The 18,559-nt window shown below is 45.1% G+C and overlaps 1 protein-coding gene across 3 annotated transcripts in view; it reads right to left on the reverse strand.

Annotated features, from left to right (window-relative positions):
* Positions 1–2,055: 2,055 nt before the first annotated feature.
* ZNF827 (zinc finger protein 827) overlaps positions 2,056–18,559 on the reverse strand; it is a 181,100-nt gene continuing 164,596 nt past the window's right edge. Inside the window, exons 12-15 of one of the 3 annotated variants that reach the window (XM_081246986.1) lie at positions 10,023–10,214; positions 9,448–9,625; positions 7,428–7,460; positions 5,880–5,965 (exon numbers count right to left, since the gene is read on the reverse strand). In XM_081246986.1, the coding sequence (XP_081103112.1) occupies positions 7,445–7,460; positions 9,448–9,625; positions 10,023–10,214 (386 nt within the window). In that variant the 3' untranslated portion in view covers positions 5,880–5,965; positions 7,428–7,444. Of the gene's footprint in view, positions 5,966–7,427; positions 7,461–9,434; positions 9,626–10,022; positions 10,215–18,559 lie in introns of all 3 variants that reach the window. The other 2 variants (XM_081246987.1, XM_081246985.1) reach the window with 2 other exon arrangements.

Consider the following 18,559-nt stretch of genomic DNA (forward strand, 5'->3'; position numbering starts at 1 on the left):
CGGGAGAGGAATGGGCCCCTAGGTCCCCAGAGCCACATTTTATTTACCCCAGGGCCTGCATTATGGGCATTTGCTTTCTTAGTGAATTATAATTACTTGCAAAATAAACCTCACTTTGCGTGAGATTCTTGTTTTGAGAGAGTTCTATAAGTAAAAGAGTGTTGGCTGGGGTCTCTTGAACATCTGTGGTTGATGGCTCCTTGGAATGGAGTCCGAATCCCAAGAGTATTCTCTGATCCTGCGATTTTGCTCACAGGTTCTAAGTCACCGCTGGGAAAGATTCCAGTTTTACATTCTCTGAGCGAAAAACTGATGAGATTTTGTTTATTTTGCACGAGCCCCCTGACCGCTTATGTCCCACTTCAAACGGATGAAATCACTCAGCTGCTGTCCCTTTCCGTCCCTCCCTCCCTTTTTGTATGAGCTCCTCCCCAAGGGCTGAAAGCACCGAGGTGAATTGATTCTGTGTTTCAGCCACTAAGGAGACATACCTTCCCCTGCAAGTCCTTCATGAGCCCCACGTGACCTTTGGCAAGTGAGGGCTCTAATGTGACACCCTGACTGTGGGTATGGAGGTACCGCTGCTCATCAAGCCTTGACATTTCTCCTTGTTCCCCTGTGACCAGCACTGCGGCTCTATGAAATGGTCAAGGATGGTTTCTGGTGTCCACCAAATGGGGCCAATCAGCCGTAGAGACGTTATAGAAAACATGGCCTTGAATCTTTGCTCACAGTCTATTTATTTAACACGACAGTAGGAAAAGTATGTATGATCTGGTATTAAATTCAAACAGGGGCCGCATGACTGCCTTGGAGTCCACATGCAGCGCTCTCAGGGTAAGTGAAGAAGGCAGATGAGGTCTGTCCTGTCATGGATGGCTCCCATCCCAGCCACTTCTCAACGCCACTGGAAGCCCATTAACAGGGGAAACAATTGCCAAACTGATGATTATTTTCTTTCTACTTCTGGCTTTTTTCAACCAAAGGGAAAATGTGAGGTAGGTGTGGAATCTAAGGGAAAAGAATACGTACACAAGATGAGATACCATGCCTGCTGTAGTGCTAGCAAAAAGCCAAGAAATCTGACTTACTTTAATATTTTCAATAAATACCAACCATCCCCAAACAAAGTGAGTATTTGAATCAAGTGAGAGGACTTGATTCAATCACTTAAACACAGTTACTGGATGAACAAATGAAGGGGAGAATAGTGTCTGATGAGTGACTGGCCATTTTCAAAGTGGGTTCTCCTACATTATCTCATTTTATAAAAAGTAAACTTGATCTTTGTAAATGTTAGAGTGAAGCAGTTCATAATTTCTTCCAACAAGCCAAGGATGTTATGCTTAGAAGCATGCAAATTGTGAACCAGGCAAAATATTCTCTTTTGCTGCTTTATATGTTTCATCAGCCATCAAGGATTCATGGGGAAGTTCTCTAACGGACAGAGCTTTAAAATGGATTTTAAAAAAGTTGTTTCAATGTATCAGTGTGCTTTCTCACTCTCTCTCTCTCTTTCTCTCTTTTGGGCTCAGTTTCTTTCTCTGGTACCTTCCTTTGAATGGGGAACTCTTACTTGCCTTTGGATAGATTATTATTTAGCTTGCAAAGCATATCATTTCCCCCCTCATTACAGTCTCACAGTTGCCAGACTTCCTTAAGACAAATGGAATTACTCATCTGTTTTCCCCCCCTATGGCTATGGGGTCAATAAAATGCTGTTAAGCAGGAGAGGGTAAGGCTGGTGAACACTTTTAAATGTCACTAAGTATTTTCAGGAAGGAGCCGGCCTGCAGCTGTACTGATTGATGGATATGCTCTTGGTCTTAATGGCCATGAATGATTTACATAATGCCAGTTTGCATTAGAACCATGGTTGTTCAAAACTTGCATTTTGCAATAGTTATAACTAGTAGTGGACACTTCCTAAACATATCTAAAATACACTGAAATGTGAAAATCAGAACAAAGCAAGACAAAACCGTGAGATTAACAAGTAGCCAAGGATGGCACCCAAGAAAGAAAAAGAAACAAGAGTATAGCCAACCTTTTTTTTTTTTTAATTAGAGTATATTATACTTCCAAACTGGATACACTAGAAATTGGCAATGCAACATAAGATGCAAAGGAATATACCAGTTACTGTCAAAATGACCCTGTACAGCCTTGTAATGCAAAAAGCTTTATACAATACAAATTTTCAGTAATGTACATAAACCTTGACAGTATGATCATCTGAACATAATATGAGGAGTTAAAAAAAGGAGAGAAGAAAGTGCTGAGAACTCTAACTGCATTACTATATGGAAAAATAAGCTAGCTTTCATTGAAGAATGCATAGTGAAAACAGAACTGAAGTTAGTTGGCAGGTGACTATCTCAAAGACATTAGTGTTCTACACGGAAAGGATATCTATGGAATACATCCTTCCCTGAGTATCAAACTGCAAACCAAATTCAGGGGTACATATTACTTCGGTGGAGTCTGAAAAATGCTGTAGATTTCTCTTTATTAATAACAATAATAATAATATAAAAAGTCAAACAAACTCCAAACACACCTTTTCTCACTCAGAAAACTTTTATAATTTACCAGAAAGATGGATGACTCTTTCCAAAGTGCTAAAAAAGTTGCCCAATTACATTAAGCATGACTAAGTCATTCAAATACAAGTTCAGTGGCAAGCCTCTGAGCGGTAATTGTCTCCTTCCAACACCCTTCTTGATCTTGCAAGTTGCACCCTAGGACCTCGTATTGCACAAGGGGCACGCTGTAAAATCTGCAGTTTTGTCAGGGCCACCCTTCAGGTTTTTAACCTGCTGGTGCTCACGTGGGATTCGACCTTCTCCCAGCCTCTGTGGGATCACCACGGCCCTCTTTCCTGTCATCACTGAACTTGTAATTGTGAAAGCACATGATTAGCCAGGTGGCACATTCTCCATTATATGGGGAAAAAGACGTGACTTAAAAAAAACCAATCCACCCATAAGCCCAGTATTCTTGGAGTGTATTGTCCATAACTGTCTATAGTGTCTTCGACTGAGACATTGATATGGCAACGTTGAATGACATTTCAGACGTGGCCAAGAACAGATGTCTCTGCTGGAAGATGACCCAGGGTGCGGGAGCTTCCTGCCCTAGCTGGCTCAGCCTTCCTGCCCCTGGAGACATCTCCTTAGTGTAAACAGGTTTGCCAGGGCTGGATGACTGGCAAGGGAAGTGTAGCATACCTGCTAGGTCTGGGGGAGGAAGGGTGGGTATAGGGGAGGACCACGGTGTGGACAGAAGGTACGGACGTCTGGACTCCTGTAGAATGGTACCAACTTCAAGGGGAGCTCTCAGTGAAGCAAACTGACTAGAGGAAGAAAATTAGGGAAGCTTTTATTTTCCCCCGGTGGAATAGATGGAAACAAAAATCCCAACCCTAGGATAACACAGGATGGAAAACAGCAACGCAGTAAGAAAGCATTCCTCCTGTACACCAGTTCTTCAATAGATAAATAATATATAAACTTTTATATTCCAAACTTTTCATTATTATACAAAGCACATTTCTTCCTGCTCTTCAGCCTGTTTCATACTGGAAATTCTGTTGTCTTAAAAAATACAAGCCATGACCGTGTTTAGCCAAAGATGCTTTTCCTTTTCTTCTTTTTAAATCACCCATTACTTTTTAAGAATAGCAAAGGGCTGTACAACCAATCCATATCTGCTTCTTGCTGCAATAAAGTGCTGCACATAAGTTGCCATTTTAATGACCACAAAATAAGAGCTTTAAATAAGTATAAAGTTAGCTTCCTAGCAGGTTATATCTACCAGGTGTTAACAAAATGGAATACAGAATTATTAATAACATGGAGAATACCACTATAGCCTGACAATCTGCAAACACAATGGACACGTCTCAGGGGCATAAACTGAACGGTAGGACAAAACAGCACCTTTTTGTTGGGTCGTTATATGTCAAAGAGGTTATGACAAAAGTTTCAAACATACAGTCTACTCTTTCCATAAAAAAGGTACATTTTCTTCCTTTTATTTTACTTTTCTTTTTTGCAGATGAGAAACAAAAACTAGTGCAAGACCAAAAGCACTGTGCAAAACTGCCATTTCTTTTTTAGTCTGAGCATTTATACCCAGAATTTATCCAAACCCCTTTTAATCTCCTTGGCTGGATTTATCAACCATAAAATTTTTCACTCATACAATTTTTCTTTTCCTGCAAACAAATGGTAACCACTGACTTAATACATCACATACATATATATATATATAATCTGCCCTTAAAAAAATGATGCACTGTGTGTATGTACCATACACACTGCGTATGTATGGACACACACACAAAACACACTTAAGTTTTGTGATGTTGGCTGCAGTGCTGCAAGCTATTTCTTCCAGATGGGGCTCTCAACTGCTCTCATCTTCATAACCAGAGATGCGAGCACAAGGTCTCCAGGACTCTCTCGGAAATCTCAGGCAGCACTGAGATGTCTACCATTCCTTCATCGCCTAAGCACGAGGCCCTACCACTCTGTAGCCACAAAATAGAGAGGGAAAGGTAATGAAGGAGCTCGGGGAGCGACTGCAGCGGATGAACAACCCAGGAGGGCAAAGAACGTTCATCCCTGTGAAAGAAGCCAGTACGAAGAATGTGCAAATGTTATGGCACACGACACACGGCTGTCTCTTTCCAAATCCACCAACGCCCACACGCCCCTTTCACCCAACAGAAAACAAAATGCACCGGTACAGAAGCTTACAAGTGCTGATTGCTATTAAGGACACTCTTTAGGGTTTAACAAGACGAATTTCCTTTCAAAGTACGGAGAAGGGCTGAGGGTGGGAGTGTGTGGCTGGGGAGGCATGCCTCTGAAGGTAGACGGATGCAGTAGGTCACCTCTCTGAAGATTGGATAAAGCAGCTTTCAGGTCAATGCAATAGGTATACACACAGAGCCAATTCTCTATTCCTCACTAAAGATATACAGTACACGTGGTCAGACCCGGGCGGGTCTGTAGGTTTTGCAGCAACGTACACCTGCTGGGGTTGTGTTTAAGTTTTGTGAGTTTTGTGTTTTTGTCTCTGTCTCTTGGGTTTTGGTACAGAGCCCGGCTGCCCTCAGACAGTCTCCGCTCTCTCTCTCAGTCCGAGATAGGCGAGGAAGGAGTGTTTGGGGGACGGGATGCTGGGCGGCGCAGTCTGAGGTCGGGGAGGGTGGAATGTGAGATCCAACTGGTTCTTGGGGTATAACATCGTCAAGGGAATGAGATGGGCGAAATCCGAGTTCCGGTACTTGTCAAAGCGCAAAGGGGAGCCATTCAAGGGCGAGGCCTTGAGTGCCAGGTTGGGTTCGGAGCCGCCGCCGCCACCGCCGCCGCCGCCTCCGCCGTGGGCGGCCGACAGGGCCACGGTCTGCAGAGCCTGGGAGGCGGACATGACCGACAGCGGAGACAGGAGGTGGCGGGCGCTCCCGACCACGAGGAGCGGGGCCCCGGGGCCGGCGGCTTCCTTGGGGGCCGGAGCCGGGCCCTTCTTGTCCTCCTCGGGGCTGTCCGCGCTCTGGTGCTTCTTGACGTGGCGGCTGAAGACGAAGGGGTGAGTGGTCTTGAACAGGCACTCTTCGCAGCTGAAGGTCTGGCGCGGGGCGTGCTTCAGCTTCTTGTGCAGGTTGAGATTGTCCTTGCGTTTGCAGCTGTAGCTGCACTGGTCACAGTGGAAGGGCCGCTCCCCGGTGTGCACGCGCACGTGCTCGATGAGCTTGTTGGCGGTCTTGGACAGGTAGCCGCACTGGTCGCACTTGTAGTGGTTGCCGAGGCGATGCTCGCGGGTGTGCGTCTCCAGCTCCAGCTGGTTGGCCTTCACCGTCTGGCAGATCCGGCACTTGTACTCCATCTTGTAGTGGGTCTTGAGGTGGCACTCCATGGCGGCGGGGCGGTTGGTGGAATAAATGCAGAATGGGCACCTGCGGGCGGGGGGCGGGGGGGAAAGCAAGGACAGGGGAGGGTCAGCCACGCGGGCTCGGCGGCCGCCCGGCTGCTCCCCGCCTCACCAGCCTGCCCTCGGCCGCCCTCCCAGCTCCGAGGCCCGGCCTGCCCCCTGCCCAGCCCGGCCCTGCCGCCTCCTGCGGGGGCGACGAGGACCCTCTTCTGGAGCCGTCCCTCGGCCTGCTCGGGGTCTCCTGGCTGCACGCGCGGACGCCGGCCCCCAGGAAGGCGAGCAGAGCCCGTGCGGGAGGGGGCGCCCGGCTACGCTGTTCTCCCCTCCGTCCTCCCCGCCCGGCCCCTCGGAGCCCTCCCCGGCCCCCCCAGTGGCCTCGGCCGAGGGCTAACCCTCACGACCTCCCCTCGAGATGGGAGCAACACAAAGAATCGACTTTTCATGCACCACACCAAGCACACGCAGAAAGGCTAAGAGTTTTGAAGAACAGCTTATAGGGGGAGAGCTACCTCCAGCAAACAGAAAGTCGTAGGGGTCAGAGTCGTGCTGATTAAAGGGTGGTTAGGACGAGGAGGCCTGGGTGTGTGTCTGTGCGTGGGAGTGTGTGTGTAGATGCAGAGGCCTGTGCTCCTAAAACCTGCCTCCTGCAGCCCTGGGGTCTCCATCAGGGAAGAGAGGGGAGGACCAGGGGCGGGCTCGGCAGAAGGAAGCCCACCCACCAGCCCGTTTAGGAATCGGGGGTGGGGGGAGGGAGGCGACTGCTATCTGGAGCTTGAAGACATTATTAATGCATTATTAATGATTCATGGTATTACAGCATGGAAATAATCATCATCCAAAGGGATCATAAACTCTCAGCGGGCAGGAGCATATCCCCCTTTTCTTCTGCGTTCTCTGCAGTGCTCGGTAGAGTACTCAGCACATGGTGGGCGCTGATTCATTACCGGACTGGTCTCTGCAAGTCATTTAGGCAGAGTCTGTCTAGAAGGGCCGGTTTCAGTCCCAGCTCTCCCACCTTATCGGGCTGGCTGTGCCCTGGGACAAAGCCTGGGTCTCTCCATCCTAGGCAGTGAGGCTACGCTACCCCCAAGCCTCCCTGCTGTCCGGAGGGGCGAGGGGGACAGAGAGAGCAGGTTTACGGATTCTGCTGAGCTTCGCTCTGTAGAAGCTGCTGGGCTCGAGTCGGTGGCTGATAAGATAGCTGTAGCGTGTGTGCTCTCTTTACCAAAAGAATGCAAATGCAAAAGTGGCTGCCTCGGCTCTGGCCTGGCACCTGCAGGGCAGGGCCTGGGAGTGAATTGTCCTCGGAGGGTTTGGAGAGGTTTTCAGCAGAGCCCAACACACCCAGTGCCCGTGCACTGCGCCTCAGCACCAAGCCCGCCGTTAGCCTCGGAACCTCAGCTCACAGAAGAGTGCACACGAGAGAAATATAAAGCCCATTCCCAGGTCAGGTGCACACACAACCCCTATGCCAAGCTGGGCCTTACCTAGAGGAGTCTGAAACTCACCACTGTCCTGAGCTACGGCAAAAGAAAAATAATAGTATAATCTTATTCGATCTGCATTATGAACAGGATATAGAGTACAAGCAGTCCCATCACAGAAAAGCAATTTAGACATCGGCAGTCTGTTTCACGTTAAGGACATTTCTGTGACCCACGGCTCAAGCTTTCTTTCGCTGCTCAGGCAGAGTGCTAAGGGTTTTCCGTGCTCCCGTTATTTATTGTAAAGACACTCTCTCAGGCAAATTAATGCTCTGATACGGCAAAGGGAAAACAAAACTAAACAAAACAAAGACTCACTGTACAGCCAGAAGGCTTTAGCAATTTTTTCAAAGTATTCTTCTACTTGGTCATCCTAGAACATAAACTATTACATAGGGGACCATTAGCACTGTACGGGAAGTGTCTACACCCGCAAAAGCATCAGCGTTCACTCTGCATCCTCCCCAGCGGGTCGGAGGCTCGGGACTCCTTAGGTCCCCGAAGAAAGGGGGCCTAACTGGCAGAGCCACAACTGGCTGGGGCCGCAGGTAATGGGTGTGACTGGGCTTCTGGGCAGGGGCAATGAGTGCTAGTCCAACCACGGAAATACATGGCTTTTTTTTTTTTTTTTTTTTTAACATGAGTACGCACATATTTAGAAAGGGACAGTGGGAATAAACCAAATCAAATTCCCAAATAAGCTCGTGCTAGGCATTTCCCATTTACTGGTGGTCGGGAATGATAATCGCCCCTCCCCCCATCCCATTTACCCACCCCTCCCCCTCCCACCTAATCACCCCCAAGGGTGAAACAAAATGGGATCCAACAGTAGGTGCTGCTCCTCTGGGCAAGCTTTTGAGGAGGGTCCCCCTGACCCGGCAGGAGCCCGGGGAGTCCACCCTGCACAGAGCCCCCCGACTCGACTCCCAGGTTCCTTCTGGGTCTCTCCACCCCTCACCCATTCAGGACAGTCATGCCACTTCTCTGGCAAGTTGTGAGTTTCAAAGATAAAATTTGAAAACAAAAGGTTTTTTTGTTCTTATATTAAGTACAATGTCATTTTTCATTCTTTTAATAACAGGATCATTTCAGCTAAACATGAATAATTATGCTTTGAAAGTGGTATGTCTTTCTGTGCCCAGTGACAGATGCTTTTTTCTCTTTACTAGACCATGAGTGCCTCATGAACAGGGACTCTGATTTCAGAAACACTGGGAAGATTAAACTCTGGTTGTGCTCGGACGTACATTTCCCGAGGGTGGAAATTATGTTTTATTCCTTGTTTGCCCTTTAGCACCTATTATCAAGCCAGACACACAGTGCATTTGATAATAACGGATGGGTCTCTCTTCAGACCAGAGGGCTTGTTGCAAATATTGGTTAATGATGATGCTCATTGTCTAGGTCTTTCGGATATGTGAAGAACATGTGACCGGAAATGTCAGATCTCACGAAGGCTACACCAGGGAGATACCAATTCCAGCTCCTGGGAAGGCATAAGGCATATGTGCAGGAAGACACGAGGCACATGATCTTTGCATGAAAAACGGTGCCTCTTGCCCGTTCACACTGGCAAGGATCCGATATTTGGGGGGGGGGTGTGTATGGGGTAGCTGTAGTGCTTATTTAAAAGACTTGGGGCAAATCATCTAAAAAATAGAGGATGAAGTGCGGTGTCAGTGTAATGATTTACACCTGGGGACACGAACCCCCAAGTCCCTTAAAATCAAGTCTGAGCAAAACTCAAGCAGTGTAGGATGGGTCTACCCTTGCATGCCTGTGCCGAGCTGCTTCAGCAAGTCGTCTTGTGAAATGGATTCTCCTGCTGATATCTGCCAACCTCCTGGGGGGCAGATCTAATTCCTATCCAGCTAAAGGCAGCAGAGGTGCCTGACTAACGCCCCCCTTGCCAAGCCCACCTTCTCCATGACCCCAAAACCTTCAGGGGAGGGGATGGGGTAGGGATGGGGAAAGGGTGTTTAATAAACAACACAGTAAAAGGTTCTGTACTTGCTTTCCTTACTTGAGCCCACCGGTGGGGACAGTGTGGCATTTCTTATGCTCCAGCAGCTGTTCGGGGGTCTTCATGAACTTGTGGCACACGTCACACTCAAACATCCGGGTGATGAGGTGGATCTGCAGATGGCGCTCAAACATGTTCTTCGTCTTGCAGACAAAGTTGCAAAAAACGCATTCGAACCCTGAAAGGACCGAGGCTGGGTGTATGGGTGCATGGGGCAGAGGGACAGGAGGGCAGGAGTAGGACAGAGACCCCCCCACCCTCCAGCTGTACCCTTTCAGGCACTGTTCCCTGCCCTCCAGCTGTACCCTCCCAGGCACTGTTCCCTGCATCTCTGGGCTAAAAGGTGTTAAACATACAGCTTCAGAATCAATGTCACACTCCCCATCTTTCCACCCCATATACGGATGCAAATCAAGCCAAAAAGCACATGTAAATTTTAGATGATTCGTACTATACTGTTCCCAGGCCTAATATCTGTTTTCCAACATCACTTCTGTCTAGGGCTTATTCTCAAGACTGGGTCATTCCCCCCAGAGTGGGTAGGGTTGAGTAGACCAGCCCACCTCCTCCCTTACCTTTCTCTGGCTTTTCCTCACTATTCAGTGAGGGCTGGCTCCCAGGCACGACAGAGATGACCAGCAGGTTGTTTCCGCTCTTGTTTTTCTGGGAGCTGTCTGAGTCGTCTTTGCTGTTGGCTGAATCACTCAGAGCTGAGAGGGAGGATGAAGAGGGGCTGTTGGATTCACTGGGGGTCTTCCTGTCTTCCCCTGAAAAATGAAAAAAACAAACAAACCCAGGTCTGTTATTTAGGAGAGGAAAACCCTAGAATAATAGCAATTATGGGTGGGGGATTTGGGGCCTCATGTCTGCATCATCATTCAGGGAGCACAAGCTGAGGTTTCCAGCTCTCCCAGTGCTGGATCCCAGGTCCCAGTCACCTATGGTGATGACACTTGTGGTTCTCGGGCCAAGAGTAGATATTCAATTGGCAAGTGTTTATTGGCATCTTATAAGAATTAAAATAAAATGACAACAATAGCTAAGATGATTGTGTTACCAAGTTCTAGAAACTTTAGATGCGTTAAATGGGCTATCATGCTTTAAAGGCGCTATCTCATTTTATCCTCTCAAAAATCCAATGAGGCATGACTATTATCATCCCCATTTTACAGACTAGGGAAGGGAGGCACAGCCAGGTTAACATGGCCTTGGTCACGTGCCTAGGAAGTGGTGGAGCAGAGATTTCACTTGATCAGGCTCTAATGTCCATACTCTTCATCAGGGCACTGGACTCTCCCTCAAAACCAGGAGTAAACAAGTCAAGAGGCCATTGAAATCTAGTGTCTGGAGACTTCTGCTACCATGCACGATGGAGTGTCAGAGACGGGATTTACCATTGCTATGTATCAACTGACAAAAAACAGACAAAATTTATCAAACAATAGTTTTCACAACATTGGACATGAGGCAATAAAGAGGAGTGACCCCTGAGAGAGAGGAAAGAAAGCAGGCAGGCTCTAGGTTTGCCCTGCTTCCTGCCTTGAGAGACTTTACTTTCCAGGCTGCAGTGCAGGGTTGGGGAATGGCCTGGCAGACTCACTGAGTTGAGGAGATAAAGCTGAGGGTCTGAGGAGATGAACATGGCTGGACTTTGCAGGACAGAACACCAGAGAGGAAAGAGCAGCACAGGAGAGGAACCTGGAGACCTGCAGAGGGTCCTTCAAGGACATTCAGCAGAGTAGGGGTCAGAGCATGTGTGTGAGGAAACTACCCAAAGTCAGAGGGAAAAAGCCATCTGAAAGACTTAGAGAACAGTGTGTTTCCACTGGCCAAATTAGAAAAACTTATAATTCCCAAGGCATTGAGTAGAAAACTGAGGAAGATCTTTGAATAGTGGGTAATGATTAGCCCTCGATGGAGCACTGCTCCAGACCTGCCTAACAAATCATAAAAGCAAGACCCCAAAAAGATCAAAGTTGCCAAGTTATTAACTGAATTCTAAGACAAGGGTCAGACTATTTATAGGAATATAAAATATATAGCACCCAACAAGGTAACAATCACAATGTCTGGCATCCGAAGATTATCAGCATGCCAAGAAAGAAGAAAACACAACCCAAAATGAAAAGAATAATCAGCCAATCAAAACTGACCCAGAACTGACAAAGCTGTTAGAATTTGCGGACAAAGACATAAGAGCAGTTACTGTAACTGTATTCCACATGTTTGGAAAGTTAAGTAGAGACATGAAAGATATAAAAAGATCCAATCCAAATTTCTAGAGATGAAAATTACAATGTCTGAGATGAAAAATGCACTGGATGGGATTACCAGCAATTTAGACATAGCAGAAGAAAAGATTAGTGAACCTGAAGATATAGCAATAGAAATGATCTGGAATGAAACACAGAGGAAAAAGAATCACAAAAATGAAAAGGGCATCAGTGAGCTATGGGACGCCTGCAGGTAGCTTGATATAAGTTCAACTAAAGTCCCTAATGGGGTAGGGAAGGGCAGAAAAAATATGTGAAAAAGCCAAAATTTCCCCAAATTTGAGGAAAACCACAAACCCACAGATCCAAGAGACACCATGAACCCCAAAGATAAAGAAATCTATACCAAGGGACATCATAATTAAAATGCTCAAAATGAGTGATAAAGAAAAATATCCTGAAAGCAGCCAGAGGAGGAAAGCTACATTACGTGCAGAGGAACAAAAAGAAGCGTGACAGCAGATTTCTCACTGGGAGCAGTGCAAGTGAGAAGTACTGAAAGAAACGACTGTCAACCTGAAACTTTCTACGCAGTGAAAATATATTTCAAAAATGAAGGCAGGGCTTCCCTGGTGGCGCAGTGGTTAAGAGTCCGCCTGCCGATGCGGGGGACACGGGTTCGTGCCCCGATCCCGGAAGATCCCACATGCCGCGGAGCGGCTGGGCCCGCGAGCCATGGCCGCGGAGCCTGTGTGTCCGGAGCCTGTGCTCCGCAACGGGAGAGGCCGCGGCGGTGAGAGGCCCGCGTACAGCAAAAAAAAAAAAAAAAAAAAAAATGAAGGCAAAAAAAAGTCAAAAGAATTCATCACCAGCAGACCCAAATTACAAGACATGTTACAAAAAAAATTCTTCAGGCAGAAGGAAAATGACACCAAATATAAAAAAATGGATCTACACAAAAAGAATGAAGAACACTGGAAATGATAACTGCATGGGTAGATAGATGAATGTTTCCTTCTATTTAAAATCTCTTTAAAATGTAATAAAAGTAATTTTGTTTAAAAATAATAACAAAGTATTATAAGGTTTATGATAGGTAAATGTATGACAATAACATAAAGGCTGGAAGAGAAGAAGTTATTGTGAGGTTCTTATACTACATATGAAGAGGGATAATATCACTTGAAGGTAAACTGTAATAAATAAAAGTGGACATTATAAACCCCAAATAACTGGAGAGCTATCCATTGTAAATGTTCAAGAGACTCAGTATTGTTAAGACATCAATTCTCCCCAAGCCAATTTAATGCAACCCCATAGTTTTAGGCTAGGGTTGCAAATATAGGGAGACTGTGCTTCCATTCCCTTCAAATCAGCCAATTAAGTAATCTAGTGATTGTAAACTCTAGAAACAAAGTTCCTTTATTAGGAGATGAAAAATATAAATCATATTTTATATATAGGCGTAAAAAATCCAGAAGTAAACAAAGCTGTAATGGTGGCTACATCTAGCGTATGAAATGATCAGCCTTACGCCTGTTTTCTTTTATTTGGGTTTTCAACATTTTCTGGAGTGACCATAAATTACTTATCTAATTAAAAAAAGTTTGTAAAAAGAGGAAGGGAAAATATTTACCGGCTTACAATGTTTTCAAGTCCTGTTCCTGTCAGAGCTGCACTTATGCCCAGAGCACCCAAACCCTTACTTCAGTTGACAATTTTAATTTTCCTTTTTATTTTACTTTTTGGGCACGCCCCACGGCATGGCATGCAGGATCCTAGCTCCCCAACCAGGGATTGAACTCGCGCCCCCTGCATTGAAGCTCAGAGTCCCAACCACTGGACTGCCAGGGAAGTCCCAAGTTGACAATTTTTAAAATCTTGTTCCTTAGCAGAAGTGACCTTGGTTCCTGGACAGACAGTAGGTGACCTCACTTACTGACCCCCAAGAAGGGATGGAACATGCCACTAGAATACATTCCTCCCTTGGTACAAGGAAAGCCAGCACCATGACTGCCAGTCTCTTATCTAAATATTGAACCAGTTCAGTCACATTTTGTAGACAAACAGAATATTTTCAGTGGGGGCCCTGAGTCCCTGACATTTCTTCACCAAATCCATCCTCTAAGACTAGTCTTATTAACAGAATATTATGAGTGATTATTTTAAACGAGTTCTTAGAATTAAAACAGATAATTTTAATTACCATCTTTAAGAATAGCTTCAAGTACCCTCAGGCTTACGGCACTGGGGAGAGCTCCCTAAATTAATAAATGTATAAATACAGAGGTGCCACGGCAAACGCTCTGGGCTACGGCATGGGGAAACAGCCCAGCCCACGCTCTTTGTAATCCCTCATCTACACAGCTTATATGTGGAATCTAAGAAAAAGGGTACAAATGAACTTATTTACAAAACAGAAGTAGAGTCACAGATGTAGAAAACAAACCTATGGTTACCAGGGGATAAGTCGGGGGAGGGATAAATTGGGAGATTGGGATTGACATATACACACTACTATATATAAAATAGATAACTAGTGAGAACCTACTGTATAGCACAGGGAACTCCACTCAATACTCTGTAATGACCTATATGGGAAAAGAAGCTAAAAAAAGAGTGGATATATGTATATGTATAACTGATTCACATTGCTGTACACCTGAAACTAACACAACATTGTAAATCAACTATACTCTGATAAAAAAAGAAATAAAAAAATAAAGAATAAGGACTTAAGATCCAGAATACCTGAGCTTGAATGCCATCTGTTCCACTCAGTAGCTGTATGACCTGGGACAAGGTATGTACTTTGTGCCTCAATTACCTCATCTAAAAATTGGGAATAATATCAGCACATGCCTCATATGTTTGTGGTGAGGCTCAAATGGGTTTTTATATGCAGAACACTGAGAACAATGCCTGGCTCATGGTGAAAGCATTATTGAAGAATATATTATTACATTATAAAATATAACATATAATATTCATAAAATATAATAATAATGGTAACTAACACTTTGTATTTTCCCAGGCTGTTTTATATACCTGGCATACAGTTGGTGCTCAAAACATTTATGAAAAAAATTATGAATTAATACTTTTAAATGATATTATTATATCCATGGGGTAAACTTATCCTACTCTACTTAAATATTTCCTTAAAATTGCATTTTAAGTTAAAATTAATATTCCACTGGCTGTTTTTTTTTTTTTTTCCCCCTACAGATAAATTCCCAGAAGCAGGATTACTGGGTCACAGCACATTACATTTTCAAGGCTCTTGGTATGTACTAATTAGTTTTCAAAAGTTCTACCACTTTGCAAGGCCATGGCCACAGGAGGATCAGCAGCTTCTGGCAACAGTGGGTAACATTATAAGACGTGCTCCTAACTTAACAGGTGAAAGAGGAGCCACTTTTGAGTTTTAGTTTGACGGCTAGCGAGGTTGAACATTTTTCCTGACGTTAAGTCATTAGCTTTTATTTCTTTTATTGTGAATTGACTGTTCATGTCCTTTGTGAATCCTTTAATTGGAGACCTAAAGTGTTTCTTACCAGTTTATATGAATTTTCCATGTTGTAAATAGATTAACATTTTGTCCTTTTTACAAACACACTTTTTCAGACTGTGGGTTTTTCTTTTCCTTTTCCTTCTCTTTTGCTTTGCTTTTGCAAACAGGAGAAATTTTCCTGTGTCAAATCTCTTGATTCTTCTCCTTCGTGATTTCTTCTGTCACTTAAGCTTTTACAAATCCTTCTCACTCTGGAAGTTTGAAAAATATTCTATTTGCTTCAAGCCTTTCTAGGGGTGATTTGTTAACAGGGATTGGGTAAGTCATGTGGCACTTATTTTGGTGTCAATGTGACGTGACACACAGATGGTTGTATTTTCCAAATAGCTATTCAAATTCCTCAATGTCATTATTGCAACATTTAAAGACTGCAGCAAAATTTGCACTTAGGAAGCACCAGAGGGAATATTTTACCTTGCTGATGTTCTCTGCAGGGACAAGGAGCCGTGGAGGAAGAGGGTAAGGGAGAGTCACTGAAGAAACACTAAACAGAGGACAGTTCCTCAGATACCCGCTCAGCACTTCATTCACAAGGTTGCCTTGGGTAAGAGTAGCCAGTAAGGAAGTATGAAGAAGGATGTGGATTCTAAGAGAGACTGAGTAAAAATCTGCTATTCATTAAAGCTCATCCTGTAGATCACAACTTTACTAGGTAACAAGAAAGCACTTCAGATCTCCTAGGGTACTGAAATAAAAGATGCCCAGTCCTACGACAGGTAAATCAAATGAGGGAACACGGCTCACAGAATTAGAGAATCTCAGGCCTGTCTGGCATCTCCTACTCATTAAAAAAAACTCAGGGAACAGATGGAGGCCCAGAGAAGTTAAATGAGTTCTTACATTCCCAGAGCTACTTACAGTAACATGGGGTCTAGAGCCAGGATCTAGAATTCAACGTGTGCTCTCCTCTATCCCACGTAACTTCTTCCACATAGAGTACAGGCAAACCTCAGAGACATGGATGGTCCGGTTCCAGACCACACCAATAGAGCAAATATTGCAATAATACAAGTCACATAATGTTTTTGGTGTCCCAGTGCATATAAAAGTTATGTTTACAGTATACTGTAGTGTATTAAGTGTGCAACAGAACTATGTCTAAAAAAACAATGTACATAACCTTAATTTAAAAAGACTTTATTGCTAAAAAATACTAACCATCATTTGAGCCTTCAGCAACTCCTGATCTCTTTGCAATAGTAACATGAAAGATCACTGATCAGAGATCACCATAACAAATATAATAATAATGAAAAGGGTGGAAATATCGCAAGAATTGCCAAAATGGGACACAGAGACATGAAGTGTGCAAACGCTGTTGGAAAAATGGCACCATTAGACTTGGTCGATGCAGAGTTACCACAAAACTTCAATTTGTTAAAAAAAAAAAACACCAAAAAACCTGCAAAGCTAAATAAGGCAAAGTGCAGTAAAACGAGGTATGCCTGTATATACATAAGTTAGTAGACCCTAAGGTCAGGCAAGGGCCACGTTTCAGTAGTTTTCTTACTTGGTGTGCACATGTGTGTGTAGATGTGTTTGCACACTTATCCTCATTCACTGGATGAAGGCTTACTCCCCACCTACACTGTGCAGCCACTGCTCCAGGTGCTAGACACACAGCAGTGCCTTACATAAGCTCCTTATTCTCAGGAATATATATTGTTATCTATATTATATAGCATACATACTGCTTTATATCATAACTTTGCAATTACACAGCTTACTGATTACAGATGTAGACTGACATATTTTGGGTTAAATTCTAACACCTCAAAGCAGCAGCTAAATACGAGAAACCCAAACTGTGGGGCCATAAGCTTATAACTGGGGGTCAGCAAACTATAACCCTTGGGCCAAATCTAGCCTTGAGTTTTTGTAAAGCAAGTTTTAGTGGAACGCCGCCACGCCCACTCATTTGCATATTGCCTACTGCTACCACGCCCACTCATTTGCATATCACCTACAGGCTACTTTCCATCCAGTGGCAGAGTTGAACAGCAGTGACAGAATCTGTATGGCCTGAAAGCCTAAGACAGTTACTATTTGGCCCTTACAAAAACCTTGCTAGCACCCCTGGCTTATAAAATAGGATAGAACCTTATTCCTTAAGAGCAGCAGCACTAAAGGCTTCTACTGTGTTACAAAAGAAACTTCTTCAATGCATTTCACTCTGAGCTCTCTGTGCTAAGCAAGAATGTTCTTCCCAGCTAGAACAGGGGTCCCACCATCTCAGAGGGAACAAGATCTTCACCGTCTTCCCTGTGGCAATTAGGAGGTCAGTAACTTTGCGTCGGTTGCTTGTGAATGTGAAGTTTCCAGTGATGACAATTAAGTGGTTCTAAGTCCAACATCTTTCCAGCCATATGGTTTCTATAGTTTCCTTGAGGTGGGGTGGAGAGAGCTGTGGATAGGGGAGGGAGGAGAAAAGTTCTCAACTGGGTCTAGGCATACTTTGGTGTGGAGAGGGTTAGAAGAAAGGAAGTGTAACAGACAAGAGAAAAAAACAATCTGAAAGCCAGGGGAAATGGAAGAGAGGCTGGCCTTTCCCTCCACTGGCCACTCCAGAGATGCTGAATTTCATTTGTCTCAGTGTGGGTTTCCCAGCTCACCCGCTGCCCACAGCGCTAACACGGTTATGGTTATGGTGAGACAAGTGATTGTAAGAACGGCACGTCCTCACTCGGCATGACGGTTCTCTGCAGACCTCCGAGTCATAGCTGCTCCACTTACTGACAAAAGCAAGCGTTTATTGCTGCCAGCACCACGGAGCCAAAGCAGCCAGTAAAGCACAGAGAGATACTTCTCGGCCGTGCACGTTGTCAGCACAACTGTCAGGGAAATTCCCCTTCCCGAATCCTTCAAGGGCCGAGGATGCAAGGGGCTGATCCACCGCCCAGGGCTGGCGGCCAGCAACGTGAGCTCATGACTTGTAGGCAAAACGCAGGGGGAGCTCCTCTTCCTTGTCACTTAATGACGCCGCGCTGGTGTCATTTGTCACCATTACTTGGGAGAGGACGATTGCGTGGTGAAGTCCAAAAGTTAACATCATGAAATGGATGACGTTAACCAGTATGGCCAGAGATTTATAGGAAAGGAAAGTGCTGGCAAAGTCTTGGCTGCAGGCTAGAGAGCCACTGAGTTGTCTCAGGAGAAGCTAGCTTTCTTTGCCCTTGAACAGAGCTGCCATGCATCATTCTGGAGGGGGTCAGGGCTGCAGTTTCAGGGGAGAGGGTGGAAGAGCCTGCAGAACGAGGTGCACAGGGCTCTGGCCCCGCAAAACAGAAAGGGGCAGCCCTCTGCCCGGGGTTGCCTGGGGCTGTCA

This window comes from Mesoplodon bidens, assembly GCF_964165515.1.
Source record: "Mesoplodon bidens genome assembly, chromosome: 1".
Lineage (NCBI taxonomy): Eukaryota > Metazoa > Chordata > Mammalia > Artiodactyla > Ziphiidae > Mesoplodon > Mesoplodon bidens.